This window comes from Cavia porcellus, unplaced genomic scaffold (genome assembly GCF_034190915.1).
Source record: "Cavia porcellus strain 051 isolate PalLab524CR breed Dunkin Hartley unplaced genomic scaffold, mCavPor4.1 scaffold_4, whole genome shotgun sequence".
Lineage (NCBI taxonomy): Eukaryota > Metazoa > Chordata > Mammalia > Rodentia > Caviidae > Cavia > Cavia porcellus.
In genome coordinates, this window is record NW_026947487.1 from 7,633,826 (window position 1) to 7,654,959 (window position 21,134).

Genomic DNA, 21,134 nt, shown 5'->3' on the forward strand with positions numbered 1-21,134 from the left:
TAACATTCAATGTGGCAAAATAAATTATTAGAGTAAATGAAAATAAAGGCAACATTTTACCTCTAATGGTAGCTGCAAAGCTGGATGTCAGCCCAAACTGATTTTCTATAAATTTAGGTAAAAATATAGCAAATCCAGTAGTAATTAAGGCTTCAGAAGAAGTACATATAAAGACAGTGTTCCTCATCAAATTCTAAAGGAAAAATACAGTTCACCAAATAAATAACTACGATCACATTAGCAAGAGCAGCATTCAAATGACAGTACAGTGAAATGGCAAAAATTCTAACACACAATGTAACATCTTTACAACTTTTACAGCATTTTAGATCATAAAAATTTAGCCATGGATAATTACTAGGCAGAGCAGCAAAGGGACTGACAAATGATTTTTCCTTTATCAGATTCAAAGGGCCAGGCGGGGGCGACAAAAGCCTATTTGGAAAGATTGTCTCCTCAGTCTTACTATAAATGTTCCAACTACAAATGTACCACTATGTGATTTTTAAAATTGGGTCTGAATTCCTTGGTCCACTAAATGAAGAACTTGAGACAGTGAGCGCAGTGGGAATGGACTTAAGGATCAAAGTCATCATTCTGTTCCACGATGAAGACACAGTAATCAAGAACAGCAGATGAGTTTAAGGCTGGACACCCTTACATAGCTGCTGTAAAGACAAACTTCTCAAAATCTATTAGGTGTAACTCAGCAAATTCTCTAGCATCAAATACAGACTTTAAAAATTTATGAAACTTACACAAAAACACACACGTAGAACTTCCAACTGTCACACAGTTTTTTTAAATAAAAGGACTGAGCAACACCCAGAGAGTGCTGAAATTAAAGTGCTGAAATAATTCAAAAGTATTCATGTGGTCAGAACTATTATCCAATACTTAAGTAATATCCTAACCCACAAATAAAAGGCTGCACCCACAGAGACCTGACTCAGAATACGAATCCCTACACAGGAAGCCATAAGGACTAAAAAAAAGGCGGGGCTGGGGATTTTGCTCAGCAGCATAAGCGCCTGCCTTGCAAGCAGGCAGTCGTGAGTTCGATCCCTGGTACCGATAAAAACGAAAAAGACAAAAAAATTAAAAAAGGCAACAGTGGTTAATGACTGTTGATAATGTAAATCAGAATTTATAAAATTCACAAAACAGAAATCTTAGCCGGGTGTGGTGGTGCACACCTGTAATCCTAGCGCTTGGGAGGCTGAGGCAGAGGATCCTTGCCAGTTTGAGACCAGCGTGGGTTACAAGCCCAGCTGAGCCTGGGTTACAAGCCTGAACACAAGCCCAGCCTAAACAAGAAAATGAAACTCTGTCTCAAAAAACACAAAACAAACAAAAAACCCCACAGAAATCTTACAACAGAAAATAAAGAGTAGTTGGAATTAAATGTATAAACAATAGCAAAACAACATGCATGTCTATGGGAGGAGAGGGAGGTGGAAGGTAATGAAGAATCATGAAATACTAATATAGCTAATAAAGTAACTCACGTAATTTCAATTTCCTACTGTAGAATATCTCCATCTAAAGCGCTATGAAGTAATCTGGCTGCATGTGGTGCTGCATGTCTGTAATTTCAGTACTCTCTGGACTGAAGACAGGAAGATTGCAAGTTTGAGGTGCCTGGGCTACATAGTGAGACCATAAGCTCAAAACAAAACAAAACAAAAAAAACACCCCAGGTATGACAGCACAACCCTGTGATCCTAGCACTATGGAGGCTGAAGCAGGAGGGTCACTGAGAGTCCAAGGTCAGCCTGGTCTGCATAGGAAGTTCAAGGTCAGCCTGGACTACACAGTGAGACTATCTCAAAAAACAAATGAACAAAAACTGGATAGTTTACATAAGCCCAGAATGGCAGTAAGTAAGCAAATAAGAATACATTATAAGAATCTGTATGGGGTATAAGTATGCATGTATATTGTGTGCTTGAATGAATGTATGGCTATTTGTATGCAATTCTCTACATACATACATGTGTACATATGTACATACAAGAGAAAAAGAGACAGAGAAACACAGAAACTGTTTTATTTTACCTTTAGAGCCACTGGAAAATCTTTAATATTTTGCCCAAAATTCTGATCTACACGTGATAAGGAACTGCGTTTACACTGATGAGTCTGGGAAGTTTTCTCAGCTTGAACTTTTGCTGTACCTACAAATACAGTAAACTTACTTGCTCTATCATTTCACTCATTTTATGTTTTTCCTTCCACTTTTTTAAACTTTTTTACCCCTATTCCCTCACTTCCCTCCCCTTCCCATCTGAACATTTCTTCCTACTTCCCAACATCTATCGTTGATTTTCGTCCTTATTTACTCTTTGGGTTTCTCACATTTAAAAAAAAGGCAGTAAACAGTCCAATTCATTTCATTTAAAAGCATGGTCTGAAGGTGCACCCATTTACTTAAAAATGTCTCAAGTTTACCCTTCTTTATGGCAGGGTGGTATGATTTTTTCTCATTGACAACATACTTCTACGAATATGTAAATCCTGTAACACAAAGGATGTTCCTCTCTGTGAACAAAACTGTTCAAATACCTATGCTTCTCACTAGGGCGTGCTAGAGCTGGAATTCATCAATACTAAGGAGGTGTCCACCCAGCTAAATATTAAAATGAGACACTTTTTCTTCCAATGCACATTCTGTCCATTTTAAGTTTAAAAAAATTTTCCCTATATGTATATCTTTTTCCTCTGCTCCCTTAGGAGCTTAGGAGCTCCCTGCTTAACAGATAAAATAATACCTGCTATCTGTTCCTTCTGACTTTTTTTTTTATGGTACTAAGGATCAAAATCACAACTTCACACTTGCCAAGTAGGCACTTGTGCCACTGAGCTAAACCCCTGGTCTCCTTTAGATTTTTAATAACAGTACTGTGAGTAAATCTGAGAAAACAATCAACATATAGAATTAGAATTGAATGGCCCAGTGTGTAAAGAAATCGATGAGTCCAATCTACTACTTCTAGTTTGTCAAGTTTTGCCTATTTCCAATAATTAATCATCTATTCTGTTGCAAATATCAATGGAAACAAATACCTTCAACCTACAGATAAATATTTCTACAAATAATTTTAGTTGCAGAAGCAAGATCTCATATATAAAGGTACAGATATTATTTTCTTCATAAAACTAATGTTGAAATTTTATTATTGAAATTTGATTAAAAAATAACTACGGCATAACTCTGGTGATAACTGAAAATAAAAGGACTTGTACTTTCAACTACAAATAACATGAATGATTTAAGGCAGGTTGGTCCTTGAAATCAGTGACACAAACTAATAGTTTAAAAGATATTCCATCTTGCATACAAACTTAAAGCAAGAATCAAGATAAAACATAATAAATAAATTTACTAAGTAATAATGAAGTGATAAGAACAGTTGTATTATTAAACAAAAACAGAGAAAACCCATAATAAATGTTGAGATTGCTATTCAAAATTTTCTAAAATGAATATCGATATTTGATGTTTGTGTAGGCAAACAACTGAGATTCTATAAAACAAGGTGAATCTATTTCATTTATATTCATCATGTAGGAAATGATATGTGGCCTAGAATTAGAATAAAATGTTCTGAATTTAAAGAAAACAAGTTTACCTGGCAAATGTTTGGGAAAACAAGAGAAAGGTATTATCAAAGACCAAGCAAAGAGCCAAGATACAAGAAATCCAATCCACCAAGCCCCTAGCCATTGAGGGTCATCTTTAGTGACATCAATGCTACATGAGAGAAAAGAAAAAGCAAAAGTCAACTCAGTCTTGCCCGTTAAAACTCAGCTGTGAAGACCTTACGGTTTATAACTCAAGTGCAGGTCGCAGAATATTACTATAACATCAAAAATTTTAATGAAGTCATTATACATATTCAAGTAACAGCACACTTAAATGGGTTATAAGAGTAATGGTTTAGAAAGTATTTTAAACTGACAAATATGACAAAAAGTCTAAGACATTAAGTAGTAACTGTAAGTATAATGAGTACTTGAAAACACACATAGAATTCTTAAGCATTCTTTACCTTTAGCTACTTTATTTTCTCCTCTGCTGTATGTATTACATAAAACACATCTCAGCAGCAAATCACGGATCTGTGTAAAATGTCATAAACTCTGCTTCCACTAGAGCATCTCTTTACATGTAGGCTGACGTAATGTATTCAAAGTTTTTATAATGGTTTACATATTTTAACATGAATGGGTTCTTTCTATAACACACCATGCACACAATGTGTATTCCTCCATGTATTCCTCCAACAAAGTTAAAATGTCATTTCTTAAAAACCTGATTCCATGCTTCTAGAGTTGCTTCTGCACACCTCTGAATAGTCTTTAAAATACTAACCTAGACTAACAGCTGAAAGAACAAGTCTTATATCTAGGAGCACGTTTTCTTATTCATTGCTCATGGTCATGCCAAGGGTTATGCAGCTATAACCCGTCAACTCCTTTAATGGTAAAATATAAAAGGGGCATCATCAAAGGTCACTGATGTCTACTGTTAAAAAAGAAGGTGACTCAGTGGGGCTAAGGGGGATTTTGGAGTGAAATATTCTACTTCAAGTCATGTGTTGACCACTTACTAATGTGTAGTATCAACTGTCTTACAGGATTACTGGGAGGATTAAACAAACCAATGTGATGAGTGTTGACACAAAAATGTACGGGCAGAAGAGTGTGGGGTAAATATTATCCATTATTACCATACTGTTGCTATTATTAAAGTGACATAATTAGGATCACTATGCCACTGTCAGAACTACCAGAGAACTGACTCTGAGAATCACAGCCTTTCAAGACACTGCAGGCCATCTATCTATAATTAAAGCTAATGAAAATATAACTGTTACCAAATTATTTTTAAAATGTATGTATTTCATTTCACCAGATTCCTCTATTATACATCCTTATTTATGAATAAATACAGACACTGTAGTACTGATTCAGGAAGCCTAAGTAATATATCATTCAAAAACTGTGTGTGTTCAAGTTTTGTTTCCTCCAAAATCCCTCATGCCATTCCAAGTAAGTAGAATGAAAACATTGTGACATTAGCATTATTTAAAAAAGTGAAAGAAATTGCCTTGCCTCTGTCCTATAGCAAAATCAATGTATATGTTTAACAGTTGTCCTCCCAAAACATAGCCAATGGCAGGGCCCAAGAGTGACATAGAGTAGCCAATTCCTAGAAGAAGAAAGAAGACATTGGAAATACTGTATGCACTTTTCTTTCTATGTCTAACAATAACAAGGAAAGAAAAATATTTTACTACAGAAAAATCTTACTGGCCAGATCTAAATCAAAATTACACAGACTCACTGTAATAGTTGGTGGACTAGTAATAGTAATAATTACAATAAGCCAAATAGTTACAAATCCATGCAAAGTTTTATTATGTTCACTGGGGGTAGCAGTAGTATGTCTACTGTTATCATTTTAGTGACAATAATAATTATCATTATAAATAAGGAAACAATGTGAAACGAGAAACTTTTTGCACTCTGCACCCAGTTGGAAAGCATTCTTTACTGTGCACTAACACAAATTTCAGAACCTGAATTTGCTGACAAGTCTGTTTCTTAAAAGTAAGACATCTGATCTTAGCAACTCATTGTTACTAACAGCAGGATTAAGTTGACTTTATGTCAGTCAAATATTTAATTTTTTTCATATATAATTTAGAAAATTTATAAAATTTATTTGTTTTACCATCCTTAAGACTTTTTATTAGCTGATAAGATTTTTATTCTCATAAGAGAACAAGAAACTTAGTTTATACTCAAAACTAAGCACATATAGTGGCAAAAAATACTTAAGCACTAGGTAAGTCTCCAAACAAAGCTTACCTGAAAACACGTAAGACTATTTTTTTTATGGCAGAATATATTTATTGAGAGAAAGAAAGCTTCTGTCCAAGAGACAGACAGAAGGGGTTCCCAGTGGTTTGCTCATGTAAGAAGTTTATCCTTCAACCACATTATTTTATAGTTTAATTTTATAATGTAAAAAAATATTAGTAGGAAAATTCAAATATATAAGTATTTAAGAGTGCACATATAAAAGATCCATGCTCAGAACAGTTTATGACCAAGAGTATACAATTAAAAATGCTGGAGCCAGGCAAAGTGATGCATGCCCATAATCCCAGAATTCTGGAGGCTGAGACAAGAAGATCACAATGAGTGCCAATGAGTTCAACGTCAGCCTGGACTACAAAGTGATTTCAAGGCCAGTCTGAACTGCACGGTGAAAAGGTGTCTCAATAAAGACCAAAAGAAAAATGTTGGAAATCAGTCATTTATACTTTTTTTGTTGTTGAGGGACTTTTAAGAATAATTTCCAATTAGGTCACACCAATAAACTTGTAAAGATACTAATTCACCTCTGTAAAAATATAAAACTGCTTTAGAAGTTTTTATATTAGGACCTTGCAAAGATGGGAAGGAGAGTTGGTGATGGGAGGTATGGCAGTGAGGGAAAGTAAAAAAGAATCAAGATGAGTATACACACATACACCAATGGGAGTGTTCATTATGTGTCAGGAGCATGTGTACTGACACTCAGCAACTGGACTCTCTCTGACAGGATAATAAAGTCATAAAGAGAAAATTTAATAATTAAACATATGGCCTTGTGTAGTCTAGTTAGCTCCAGGCTGTAGGGAAGAATTTACAAACAAAAATTAGCCATATATTTATAAAACAAACAAAAATGTGCCATATATTTAAAAATATTATGTTATATGGAAAATTCCAAGCATTTCTGGATACTTGCTTGTGGCTTTTCTTGTGGACTCCAGTCAAGTCCACACAGGGTCTAGTAAGTCACTGTCTCCATATCTTGTGTACATTTCCTGGGGTTCAACCAATCAGGACACAAGGCTGCTTGGATGACGCTTGCCATCTAGTGAGGTCAGCGTGACAAGGGCAGGACATCAACAGAAGCCACTAAGCATTCTATTCCCTGACTTGAGACAATCAAACCCGTAAAAGTCATACTGCAGTGACCTAATGGAGATATCTATGGTCTGATAAGAAACCTTTTAGTAACCCTAAGTGTTATGTTTTATTATAAAGTAACCAAGAAGACAAAATGATACTGAGACCGTTACCATAGAGAGTAGACTCACCAATGTAGAGAGAAGCTTTGTGTGTGGGTACAGACTCATCAATGAAGGCCGTGCCCAGGGTGTAGAGAGGGGTTCCCCGACCCCCAGCAATAGCTGGCCCAGGATGAAGACATACAGGTAGTTGGAAAGCAATGATCTTGAAGGGGCACAGCTGGTGCTATTTCTTGCCAAGCAAGTACCTTTAGTAGAGGAAAAAATAACTAATTATAGACATTTAAGTACCTGTCTTATATACTTGTCTAACATAACATTTAATTATTTGTTACAGTTACTTCATTTTGATATTTAAACCATTTACATTACTACAGTACTTGTAAAGTGTTACATGTCAAAATTTAGAAAATAAACAGCAAAACTAAGAAATATTACTTAAAGCACAAAATTAACAAATTTTAAATAGAACAATCTAAAGGCAATCAAAGCAACTGATGTCAAGGAATTACAGTTTTCAGATTAAGAAAGAAAAAAGTAGTCTTTATTTTTCTCCAAGTCAGAAGTTCAAAATTACCAATACAATGAATTTATCAACAAATACCTTAAATATATTTGAAGAAGTTTTGGTATTTTGACCACAGTATTAACCTCAATATTTACTGTGAAGCAGGAAAACTAAAGTTACATCTAGTTCTGTTTTTATCGCCCAAACTATTCTATTAAATTTATTTTTTAAATTTTATTTTAAAAAGGATAAAACAGAATAAAACCAAAACAAACCAATGTAAGAGATACAGGATTTCAAAACATTATGAAATCAACAACAGTTGCCATAATGCCTTTTGATGTCTTCAAAATAGTTGCAGATAACTTGGACACAGTGAAAGTCAAACAGAACAGAACAGAATAGAAACAAAACAAGATACTGAATGCAATAAAGGGCTTCAAAACAAGCCTATAGTTAACCCAAATGGCTATCATAAAATATCTTGTTATCTTAGAAATAGCTGCTCCTGCCATAAAATTGAACATAAACAAAGGGGAACAAAACCCAACCTAATAAAACAAACAATAAAGGACCTCAAAATAAGACTAAGGAGTCAACAATGGCCACAATCCTCAGAAGGAGATCCCCTCTAGATACCACTCTGCGTGGCACTATCCTCTGAACCCATGATCAGACCACTGGCCCTAGCCCTGCGATGTTAGTGAAACACCAAAGCACCACAGGCATCCAACTGCACTTCACCTCCATGGCTATCATCACAGCCTGTGCTTCCCTGGCTAGGCCAGTCACTTACAAGAGAGTGGGGGAGGTAAATTGTACTTTTAGTCTGCCAGCCCAGACACCAGAAGGGGCTAGGGTCTGGCTGTTCCCAGTCCAGCAATGGCCCGTGCATGGCGCTGGTTCCCAGATTGGGCTTATTTCTCACTCTCTCTCTCCACAGTCTGTGAATGGTGCTGACTCATGGGGAGAGCTTGGGTCAGCTGTTCCCAGTCCAGTGCCAGGCCACACATGATGCCAGTTCCCAGACTGGGCTTGCTTCGTTGTGTGGCCCTGTTGTCTCTCCCCATAGCCTGAGAATGGCACTGACTCATTTATTTTTTGAAAAAATATTTTTGAAGCAGTATTTAGGGTTATAAGCTATCATTATAAGTATTATAAAAAAGTTATCTTTAAGATGTGACCAAAATCTTTTCTCAAAAAATAACATGAAGAGTAAAGATATTATGCTAAAATTATGTTTCTTAAACTCGATATTAATGAAATGAGATGCCTGTTAAAACCTATTCCCAGAGCACTCTCTCTGAATCTGGTATAAACACTCAGAGATCTGCATTTAACAACAGCCTCAGCTAATTCCACTTTTATTTCCTTAACATTAGATCAAAATTTATTACCTTTTGACAGAAAAGTACAGCCCCCAAGCATCAACCCTGAGATTCTCTAACTGGTATGAAGAAATTAAGTTCATAGTTATCAAAGCATCAGATGCAAACTTGTGCATAAAAATCTGCATTTTTACACTTAAAATATACCTTCTCAGATAATTTATACATACTATAACATGTGGATAAATATCTGGACAGATAATCTACTTCATCCATACCAATTCCCTGGCCATAGCAAACATTCAAATTGTAATTTCTGGTTTTAATACTCACTTTCTTCAGATAGTACATTAGACGAACAAGGTAAGGTAATTAAAATATTTAAATTTAGCCTGTCTATAGATAGACTTAACTCTTAGCATAAGAATGTACATGTAATTGTCTCAGATTTTAAAATTCTTTTCTGCATTTACCTTTATTCATATTCAGTGAATTCATGATACTGGATTATTTTTCTTACTTTTACTTTTTTTTCTCTTCTTTTAATCTTTTCCTTTTCTTTTAATCTTATCATTCTTTTAACAGTTGGGCCAAGACTTTGCATTTTAGATAAGGAAACTGACACGTCTTAGCTCAGAAACTCTGGGCATTTTATCTTGATAGAAATATTTATAGAAATGTTTTGAATTCCTACCCTAAATTTCCTAAGTAACCTGTCATACACATACACACACACACACACACACACACTCCTGTTTCTTCACACTCCAAGACACACATCCATGGGCCAGGGTGGTCTCTGGTTCACCTGGTGTGGAAAGCAAAGGTTATTGCATTTTGCTGGAACCAAAGAATTTACTCCAGCTGTGACAGAGAACTCTGGGACTTCGGTGCTTGCTAGTTCTGACTGCTGAGCTGCCACAGTCACCACAGAAAAGCCAGCTGTGTGGTCAGAGTTGTTAATGCTATGTCAGTTGCTAAGAAAAATATTCACAAAGACAGTGCAGGGTGCTTCCTGGATTGGTTCTGTGAGGCAGGTACTGAACTACTGTAGGTAGCCGTGAGTTCTCAAAGTCTCTCTCTCTCTCTGTCTCTGTCTCTCTCTCTGTTTCTGTTCTCTCTCTCTCTCTCTCTCTGGAACCCCTCAGCCTCGTTTTAGTGGCAGTTATGGCAAGAATAACTCAATATAATGAATTCTCACAAAACCCATGTCATGGGGAAGATGTCAACTCAAATCATTCTCCCACCTGACACACTGTGGGAAACATCTGATGCTGAAATGTTGGCCACCACTAGCTGCCTTAATATGAGGGGGCAGAGAAAATGAGGACATTAGAGCAACATCAAATCAAGCTCTACAGCTCTTCCTCTGTAGCTGGTCAGAGGCCTGAGTGATATGCGTCCTATTTTATCATCCAGTTTATGTTCTCTGTACTCCTGCCTACTTCTCAGCTGGACTGCGATTCTACAGATTCTTTTAAACGTCTCCAGCTGTTCTCTCTTTATTGGGTTATGGTATGCTATTGGTTATGAGGTGGTAAGACGCATCCAAGTACAACTTCTCTTTCAAAATCTATTGTTGCTTGCAACTATAAGGAAACAACTCAATTTTCCCTTGGTATCTATTATCCAGCCTATTGGCTCTGCCTGCGAGGAGACCTTCTTTATTATGTAGAACAAAACACAATTAGGGAATAGTCTTTTGAATTTAAGGCAATAATACTTGTACTCCATGATGGAAAAATTTACCCCCTTGGAGGCTAAGATTCAATAAGGCCAAGACAGGAAGCAGAAGTTCCAGGAAGGAGATCAAGTGAAGCATTGAGACACATCAATCCACCCTGTGCATTGTGGTTGCAGAAGATCTAATACCACAGTGGCTTCCACTTCAATGCATGCACACGTTGAGGAGGAAAGCAAACCATTCTGCAAGTTATACCTCGACAGACACCATTGTGTGGAGCCAGCAGCTCCCCGGTGTTGAGGCACATGGATTTCAGTCTTTAACCTGTGCTTCTGATGGGTTTCTTGCTCAGAAGTGATACAGCACATGACATAATGAGAATGGGTATGGCATTATAGAAGTCACACAACGTTGGGTATTGCTATATGTATCACAGGTAGTAACAGCAAATTCCGACCCAGAATATGAATTTATCTCAAAAAGACAAATTGCAACCAGAATAGGCATCTGTCACCTGACCTGGGCAATGCTGTTTGCCCTGGGCGATGTTATCACAGAACTCAGCATCAGCCTCATGGGTAGTAAATCAGGCAACCGATCTGCAGTGGAGCCTTCCTGAGGCAAAATTCATAATTTTTAACTCATTCTCAGCTCCTTTAACATCATGATGGTTATTTTTACTTGGAACAATCCTAAAACTACCACAGCATTTGGGGGAAAACACAGTTGGACATTCACTGTGTGGACTACTGAGTCTTGCTCTTTGAGAGTCTCTTCCATAACAGATGCTTTCAAGTAATCACTGCGAAATAAAGAATTATCTTTATATCCTGGGCCATTCCAAGAAGCACAGGGCACACCCCTGAGTGGGATGATCTTATACTTTTGAGTATCTTTCATTTTGGTTTCTTTCAGGCTTCTGCCTATCTGATCTAGTGGTGTTGTTTATGAATAATCAATAGAGATCTGTGCCCAGAACAACTTCTCTGCTGTCAAAACTGGGTTTCTGTTTTTTGGGTTGTTTGTTTCTAATTTTGTTTTTCTGAGACACAGTCTTGCTACATAATTAAGGTTGGTCTGGAACTCACTGTGTAGTGCACACTAGTCTTGAATTTGAGGTGATCCTCCCGCCTTAGCCTCCCACAGTGCTGGGATTACAGGTTCCTACTTAACATTGCTCCCAGGGAATATGACTCACTGGAACTGTCATTCAGAGACACCCACCTGTAGTGGATGCTGCATACCTCGTAAGCTCTGTAAACCAGCATATACATCCTCCTCCACTAGCCAGTTACAGAAAAGTTTTTGTGAGGTTCTCACAATGAGTGCCCCAGGTAAAGCTAGTAAGGCCAAGCCAACTTCTCCCTATCATGACACCTTCAAAGGAGGGGGTGCAAGGGACCCTCCACCTTCAAAGGAGGGGGTGCAAGGGACTTTCAACTGATAGAACAGTACAGTAGGATGCAATTCACCAGTTAATCATACATTCTGTAGCAGTACGTGCTATTTCACCCACCAATGAACGCTACTCCTGTAAATTTTCTAATCAGTCACAACAGATAAAAAAAAATACTCACATGAAATTCAAGTCTCATACTTGTAATCATACCTATGCTTAACCAACCAATCTATGGGAATAACTCAAGAGCTGCTTGTCATGTGAAGAGTTACAAAGTGTTACTATAAAAACATAGGGTCTTCCTTCACGATGATTTCCCATCTTGAGACCACTGCTTTCCTACACACTCTGCCTTCCACAAACACTGCCATACCTCTTTCAGAACTTTATTTTGTCTCTTTTCACTGAAATGTGGCAGCCTCATGCATTAATGGATTGAAGTATGTAAATGAGGTAAAAGATTGCTCCAAAAACATTACACATTGTGCCTCATTCTTAATGTGCAAGAGGTTGGTGGATACTGTGACGGGGCCCAAGTTTAGTACCATCTGTGTAAAACCCAGTATGGTGTTCTTGAGGGTGACAAAAGACTGATCACAGTATTTTTAGGGCAGACTCCCAATCTTTGCATCGTGTCGGTTGCAAAGGACCCTCCTACACCGACTGGGGTTTATAGGTGTCCCTCAACGCTACCCAGTAGATGCTGGAACTATCCTACACTCCACCGTCATAACAAAAACTGTTTCCAGATGTGGATACTCAGCCCCTTGAGACCATCAGACTTGTGTCCCCATATAAGAATGCATCACTGCACAGCTCCAAAAGCAGCAGTCACTTAGACGTCAGAATGCAAAGCAAGATCACGGGCCTATTCCCACCCACTCACTGCTTTTTTAAGTAAAAATTTATTGCAACACAACTGCTCTCATTTGTTTAGTGTTGCTATGCCTGCTTTCACACTGTAACAACAGAGTCAAGCAGACATTCAATGGCCTGCAAACCAAAAGTATTTACTGCCTCACCAGTGAAGCCTGTGTTGCTAGCCTAGATTTCCACCTTCCTGCAACAGTGACACCTTTCTCCCTCCCTGCTTCTATGGTGTTGTAAAAAGAACCTAACAAAGTGACATTCTGGCATACTCCATCGAGGCTTTCCCACGTGGTGTCAGCAGCAATCATGAATATGAAACTGACTTTAGAGTAAAGAAATTTACCAGACACAGTGGATATACCAACAATAGTTAATTTAGCAGGAAGGTATGATAATCCAACACACAGAGTCACCAAAAACAGAGCTAAAACATGAAACAGAAACTAACAGTTTATAGCTACATTTTAGGAATACTATTATGGTTTATTAATCTTTATATATTTAGTTAAATTTCTGCTCTTAATGTTGAATCCTATTATTATTGGTTGTATAATTGCTGCAGTTAGTAGATATTTAATGTACGTCCCTGTTCAGTTTATCTTTGCATCTATATTATAATTATAAATCTCCTATTCATTTTAGGAAAGGGGCTCACTATGTAGTTCATGCTGGCTTTTAAACTCACTATGTACCCCAAGCTGGCCTTAAACCCATGGCGACCCTCCCAAACTCACAAGTTTTGGGATTATGGGCATGTGTCACTATACCCAGCTTATTGGCTCTTATGCTATGCCAATACATAGTTTGTCTTTTTTTATTTAAAAGAGAAAAAAAGTAAAAATAACAATAAAGAGTTTTAAAACAGGCTAGGAGGACAGTAACAATCAGTATATGGTGTATTGTTGTTCAGTTTGTCTTTGACTTTGTTTTACTATTGCTGATATTGATGTCATTTCCAGGTGGCCGAGTTGTGATATTAACTGGTTTTTTACTGTATGTCAATTCTGGTTTCTCAAGCCAGGCGTGGTGGCTCATGCCTGTAATCCCAGCACTCAGGGAGGCTGAGGCAGGAGGATCCTTGCGAGTTCGAGACCAGCCTAGGCTACAAAGTGAGCTCAAGGCCTGCCTGAACTGCACAGCGAGACCCTGTCTCAAAAAGACCAAAAAATAAAAAAAATAAAAATTCTGTTTTCTCTTTGTACCATCCACATACAATGGTCCATCCCAGCAGAACTGAGTGCTGAGACTACATAGCATCTCTCCACTCCAAAGTAACAGAGGCAAGATATTGGGACATTTTCAAAGGCCCACTACTAGCCACTCTCAGGATTGTATCACTGAAAAACAGGCACTAGCTAAAGAGATCATCACATTACCAACAGCCTTTCCACTATAACCAACCCTCAATGCTCAGTGCATACACACACGTGCATACACACACACTCTCTCAGAAACACAAAATGAGAAAAAAAATGCCTCCAAAAACTACCAGCACCCCTAAGCAGATCTATGTGATGTTCACATGTACAAAATCAAAAGTCAAACAGCTAAGATACATAAGATAAAAGAGTGAAAGGCACACAAATAGATCAATAAGGTACTTGCTAAGCTCAAAGATGATATAACAGACAACTGATTTAATAAACAAGATAACCACCAGTGACCTTACAGAACACACTAATAGAAAGCTAGCCACCTAAAAAGTACCAAACATGACTGAGTAGTTCAGAGTCCTTAAACTGGCACCAAAAAATCCAGGCATGCTGATACACACCTGTGCATCAGGGGGCTGAGGTGGAGGATTGCAGCGAGGTTACACAATGAGGTTAAGACCAATCTGAACTACGAATTGAGACTCTGCCTCAAAAAACAACCAAGTAACAAAGACAAAACCAGATTATAAAAAATTCTACTGACAGTGTGAGCAGCAGAACTGACCAATGTGAGGGCAGTGTCAGAACTATACTGTAGTATAAGGCTGATGCAAGTGACCATATACTCAAGAGAGTCCTTAAAGACAAGAGAAAGCAGATATGGACCAAACAGCTGCTACATGACACAAACAAGAACAATCTAGTATTAACTGGAATTGGTGAAAAATTAGACAGCATAAATGGCATAAAAACCTATTTATCGAAATAAAAACAGAGAATTTTCCAAGTATGGGAAAAGAACTTAGCACACAAGTAAGTGAGATATCCAGAACTCCAAGTAGCATGAACAAAAAATTTCTACATGACAGATCAGTCAATATCCCCAGAAGTCTTATAATCTCAGTACCCGGAGGCTAAAGCAGGAGGATCACTGTAATTCAAGACCAACCTGGGCTACACAGTGAGTTCAAGGCCAGACTACACTGCATAGGGAAACACTTTCTCAAAAAAGACAAAAAAAAGAATCCCAGAAATCCAACACAAGGAGAGCATCTAAAAATCTCTTAAAGAGAAGCAACCAAAAAAAGAAAAGAAAAACAAAGAAAGAAAACCAAAAAAAGGAAAAACAGAAAAGCAACAAATCACAAATAAGTTTAACTCATTAGAATTATAACAGATTTATTCACACAAATTTGAATGGCAAGAAGAGCCTGGAGTGAAGTATTAAAACCCCTGAAAGAAAACTTTCAACCTGGCCTAATATAGTCTACAAAACTATCTTTCAAAATGGATAAAGAAATAAGATATTTAGATGATAAACAGCACCTAAAGAAATTCACCCAAACATTCCACCAAAAGACTATTAGATTTATAAGCAAATTCAGTAATATAGTTGGATACAAAATCAACACCCATAAATCAACAGCATTCTTGTACATGAATAACAAACTCATTGAGAGAAATTAGAGAAAATATACCTTTCACAATAGCAAACAAAAAATTGAAATACCTAGGAATCAACCTATCAAAGGATATAAAAGACTTCTACATTGAAAACAACAGCCATAGAATTAGAGAAAACAATCCTAAAATTCATCTGGAACAGCTGAAGAACTTCATGAACACCAAACCAACCATGCAAAAAATGTTGAAAGACAGTTTAGATACACAAAGGAAAAAACCACTAAGCAAAGCAGATAATTGAACAGAACAGAAAGATAAAGATGCAACAGCAGAGAGATAACATGTCAACCATAAACCAGCATTTAACAGTAATAACCATTAATGTAAATGGTCTCAATGCACCAATCAAAAGAAACAGACTAGCAGAATGGATCAAGAAACAAAATCCAACCATATGCTGTTTACAGGAAACCCATCTAACCCAGAAGGATACTCACAGACTGAAAGTCAAAGGATGGAAAACAATACTTCATGCAGCAGGAATCCAAAAAAAGGCAGGAGTAGCCATTCTGTTTGCAGACAACGTGAGCTTTAAACCAACAATGACCATAAAGGACAAAGAAGGTCACTACATACTCGTAAGGGGAAAAACTCCAAGAGGAAGAGATAACTATCTTAAATATATATGCACCAAATTCCAGAGCACCCAGTTATATAAAACAATTATTAATAGAAATGAAAACTCAAATTATCTGTAACAGGAGACCTTAATACGCCATTGACAACAAGGGACATATCAACCAGACAGAAAATGAGCAAAGAAATAAAAGAACTCAATCACACCTGCGAACAAATGGATTTGATAGACATATACAGAATGTTCCCCCCATCAACATCAGAATACACATTCTTCTCAGCAGTACATGGATCCTTCTCTAAAACAGACCATATATTAGCTCACAGAACATATTTAAGCAAATGCAAAAGAGTTGAAATCATCGCTTGCATGTTATCGGATCATAGCGCTCTGAAATTAGAAATTAATGATAAAAGATACTGCAAAAACCCCGCAAACATATGGAAACTGAATAACACACTCTTAAGTAATCAGTGGGTCACAGGGGAAATTAAACAATACCTAAAAGAAAATGAAAATGCAAGATATAACTTACTGGAATTTGTGGGATGCAATGAAAGCCGTCCTCAGAGGAAAATTTATTGCTCTCAGTTCCCATATCAGGAAAACAGAACAAATACAAATAAATAACTTGATGCTACACCTCAAACAGCTAGAAAAAGAAGAGCAAGTCAAGCCCAAAACCAAAAGAAGAGAGGAAATTATAAAAATCAGAGCAGAAATCAATGCAATAGAGACTAAGAAAACAATCCAAAGAATCAACGAAATAAAGAGTTGGTTCTTTGAAAGACTAAATAAAATTGATAAGCCCCTAGCCAGCCTTATTTTAAAAAAGGAAGAAAAAGCTCAAATTCATGCAATAAGAAATGAAAAAGGAGAAATCACTACAGACCCAATAGAAATACAGAAGATCATCAACACCTATTTCGAAAACCTCTACTCTCAAAAGTTTGATAACACAGAAGAAATAGACAGATTCTTAGAAACATATGAAGTACCAAAGCTAGATCAAGAGAATGCAAAACTGTTGAATAACCCAATCTCTGTTAATGAAATTGAAAATGTAATTAAGTCCTTACCTACAAAGAAGAGCCCAGGCCCAGATGGATTCACTGCAGAATTCTACAAGAAATACAAAGAAGACCTAATGCCGACACTCCTCAAACTCTTCAATGAAAATGAAAGGGAAGCAATCCTTCCTAAGTCATTCCTGGAAGCAAATATTACCCTAGTACCAAAACCTGAGAAAGACCCAACTAAAAAAGAGAACTATAGACTGATCTCCCTAATGAACACAGACGCAAAAATCCTCAATAAAATATTGGCAAATAGGATGCAGCAAATCATCAAGAAGATTGTACACCATGACCAAGTGGGATTCATCCCAGGAATGCAAGGATGGTTCAACATACGTAAATCAATAAATGTAATCCACCATATCACTAAAGCCAAAAGTAAGAATCACATGATCATTAATATAGATGCAGAAAAAGCCTTTGATAAGGTCCAACACTTATTCACGATAAGAACTTTACAAAAAATTGGAATAGATGGTCTTTACCTCAATATAATAAAGGCCATTTATGACAAACCAACAGCCAGCATCACACTAAATGGCCAAAAATTGAAAGCCTTTATTTAAAATCAGGCACAAGACAAGGATGTCCTTTATCACCACTCCAATTTAATACAGTACTGGAAGTACTAGCCTAAGCAATTAGGCAAGAGAGAGAAATAAAAGGGGTAAAGATAGGAAAAGAAGAAGTTAAATTATCATTGTTTGCAGATGACATGATACTCTACATAGAAGACCCCCTAAACTCCATTGAAAGACTCTTAGATACAATAAATAAATTCACTAATGTGGCTGGATACAAAATCAATACTCAGAAATCAATAGCATTCCTATACATGAACAACAAAATCACAGAGAGGGAAATACGAGAAACTACACTCTTCACATTAGCAAGCAAAAAAAAATGAAATATTTAGGAACTATTCTTACAAAAGAAGTGAAAGACTTATACAGTGAAAATTATAATACACTGAAAAAACAAATTGAAGATAATCTCAGAAAATGGACAGACATCCCTTGCTCATGGATAGGAAGAACAAACATTGTGAAAATGGCCATTCTCCCAAAACTCTTATACAGATTCAATGCAATCCCAATAAAAATACAATCAACATACCTTATAGATCTAGAGAAATCACTCCTAAATTTCATCTGGAACCAGAAGAGACCTAGAATAGCAAAGGCAATTCTAAGCAGCAAAGGCAAGGCAGGAGGCATCACAATCCCTGACTTGAAGTTATACTACAAAGCAACAGTAGTAAAATCAACATGGTATTGGAATCAAAACAGAACCGAAGATCAATGGAATAGATTAGAAGATACAACCACAACTACAAACACACTCAACCACCTTATCTTTGATAAAGGAGCCAAGCAGGTTCACTGGAAGAACGACAGTCTCTTTAATAAATGGTGCTGGAAAAACTGGCTCTCCATTTGCCGAAAACTAAAGCTAGACCCATGTCTACCACCATGTACTAAATTAAAATCTAAATGGGTCAAAGATCTGAATATTAAAACAGAAACACTAAATCTATTGGAAGACAAATTAGGTAGAAACCTTGGAGACATAGGAGTAGGTAAAGAATTCATGAACAGGACTCAAACCGCACAGGAAATACTTCCCAGAATCAATAACTGGGACCACTTCTTATTAAAAAGTTTCTGCATGTCAAAAGAAATCTCCAGCATAGTGAAAAGAAAACCCACAAACTGGGAAAAGATTTTAGTGAACTCTCTCTCAGACAAGGGACTCTTGTCTAAAACATATAAAGAATTAAAAAAACTCAGACCTCCAAAATTCAAAGATCCAATCCAAAAACGGGCATCTGAGATGAATACGCAATTCTCAGATGAAGAAATGCAAATGGCAAATAAATACATGAAAAAATGATCATCATTGGTCATTAGAGAAATGCAAATTAAAACCACACTGAGATACCATCTCACTCCTGAAAGAATGGCCAGGTTCAAGAAAACCAACAACAACAAATGCTGGAAAAAACTAAACACAAGCTAAGACTCCTATTTTGACTACCAGTATTCTAAATCATACGCAAAGTAAAACATTAATACCTCATACACTTATAATAAATGACTAGAAGATAAGACTGAAAATTTAATTTTGATTGACTCAAAACTGTCCTGTCCAGATACAGAGTAAAATGTAAAGGCATTTAAACTTTGCTGCAAATTGAAAATAATAGGACTGCAATTAAATTTTACTAGTTATACCTTTTAAGAGCAACTAAGTTGTTTTCACTAATAATGACTAGAGTATATATGTTACAATGCCTTTAAATGTTGATTTATCAAGACTATAACTAAAAAGGGAAAGGCGATGAAGAAATGGATTGAGTTACCCATCCATGTACCAACTTCCCCATCAGGAACCTAAACATTACGTACTACACACACATACTGATAAAGAAAGGAAGTACTTAAGACACTTCAAGAAAATTGACAGAGCAACTTTCAAAAGTCCTAACATAATATTGGCTTTTAATGCCAATGTTACAGAATCATAAGCTAGTCAACAATTCTTAGAATTTAAAATGAAGCATTCACAGTAACTATGAATAACACTTTTCTAAGGAAATACTTATCAGGAACTATGAAAATTTCCTCATCCAAAACTCAACTTCCCAAAACCTATATCACACTGATTAATAACTAGTCACTAAAAATCACTGCCTTTCTGGTGAAAATTCTCTTTGAAAATAAAAGTTCAAATACCTCTGGAAGGATAGCACTGTAAGTCCAATGAATCCTTTAATGAATCCTAAGCTATACAAATTCTAAGAACACTGCTTGTAAAAACAATTCCATGAAATACTGCACACTACTTCTATTGTTAAAGCATGAAAATAGGAAGCACATTAGGAAATTAAGCACTAAGGTAAACCCTATTTTTTTTTTTAGAAATAGTAAAATCAGTCTAGTTTTGTTTTGCTCCCTAATTAAGTCTCTATTAATATATGATGGAAAGAGTCTTCCTGAGAGTCATATTTGAGATACCCTGAAATAATGTCTTCAGTTACTGGAACTTAAAACTGGAACATGCGTTAATTCTCTTTCACCCCAGACTGTGCTTTTTGAATCGCCTCTGGGTAGATGCAGTTCCAAGCTAACCCTGACACACTTTTCAAGAGTGCCAACTTTACTGGGTGACAATTTTAAACAATACCTTATGGTAAATATAAAACAATATAGTCTTAATATTAAATGTTCAGAGTTTTATTTTCTTGTATGGTACTGGTGATTTTATGGCCCAGGGCCTTCACATTGAATCATATCCCCAGCCCTTTGGAAGTTTTATTTTCAGTTTGGGTCTCACTAAGATTGCTAAGCTTCCCGGGCTGGGCTCAAACTTGTAATCCTGTTGCCTTGGCCTCTGGGCACTACAGGCCAGCACCACCACGCCCAGCTGCTCCAAAGAAAATTTAGGTAAAAAATGAGACAACAACAGTTTTATTTCTGTTCAACTTTTTGAGCTGTGCAACCCCTTGGCACTGAGATGTTTCAAAATCACTGATTTTGGACCTCTAGGGTCAAGTTATGAATAATGGTAGGAAAATGAGGAAGTGGAAATAACTCAGGCACAAATTTTCAGTGGAAAAGCAGAAGGAGACTCACTTTCAACAAATAATTAGCGTTTAACCAGGGACAGGAGTTCCTTGGAGAGGGGAATGAAAATAAGAACGGGAAGTACACACTTTGATTTAGTTTCCTATTAACTTAGCCAAGAGCAATTTCTAACTCCCT

At 36.7% G+C, this 21,134-nt stretch overlaps 1 protein-coding gene across 1 annotated transcript in view; it reads right to left on the reverse strand.

Moving 5' to 3' along the window:
- The window catches only part of LOC100729205 (solute carrier organic anion transporter family member 4C1-like), a 43,015-nt gene that overhangs the window by 20,496 nt on the left and 1,385 nt on the right, over nt 1–21,134 (reverse strand). The window contains exons 2-5 of the mRNA XM_063246762.1: nt 7,161–7,339; nt 3,633–3,792; nt 2,059–2,177; nt 61–193 (exon numbers count right to left, since the gene is read on the reverse strand). Coding sequence (XP_063102832.1) covers nt 61–193; nt 2,059–2,177; nt 3,633–3,792; nt 7,161–7,339 — 591 coding nt within the window. The remainder of the gene's footprint in view (nt 1–60; nt 194–2,058; nt 2,178–3,632; nt 3,793–7,160; nt 7,340–21,134) is intronic.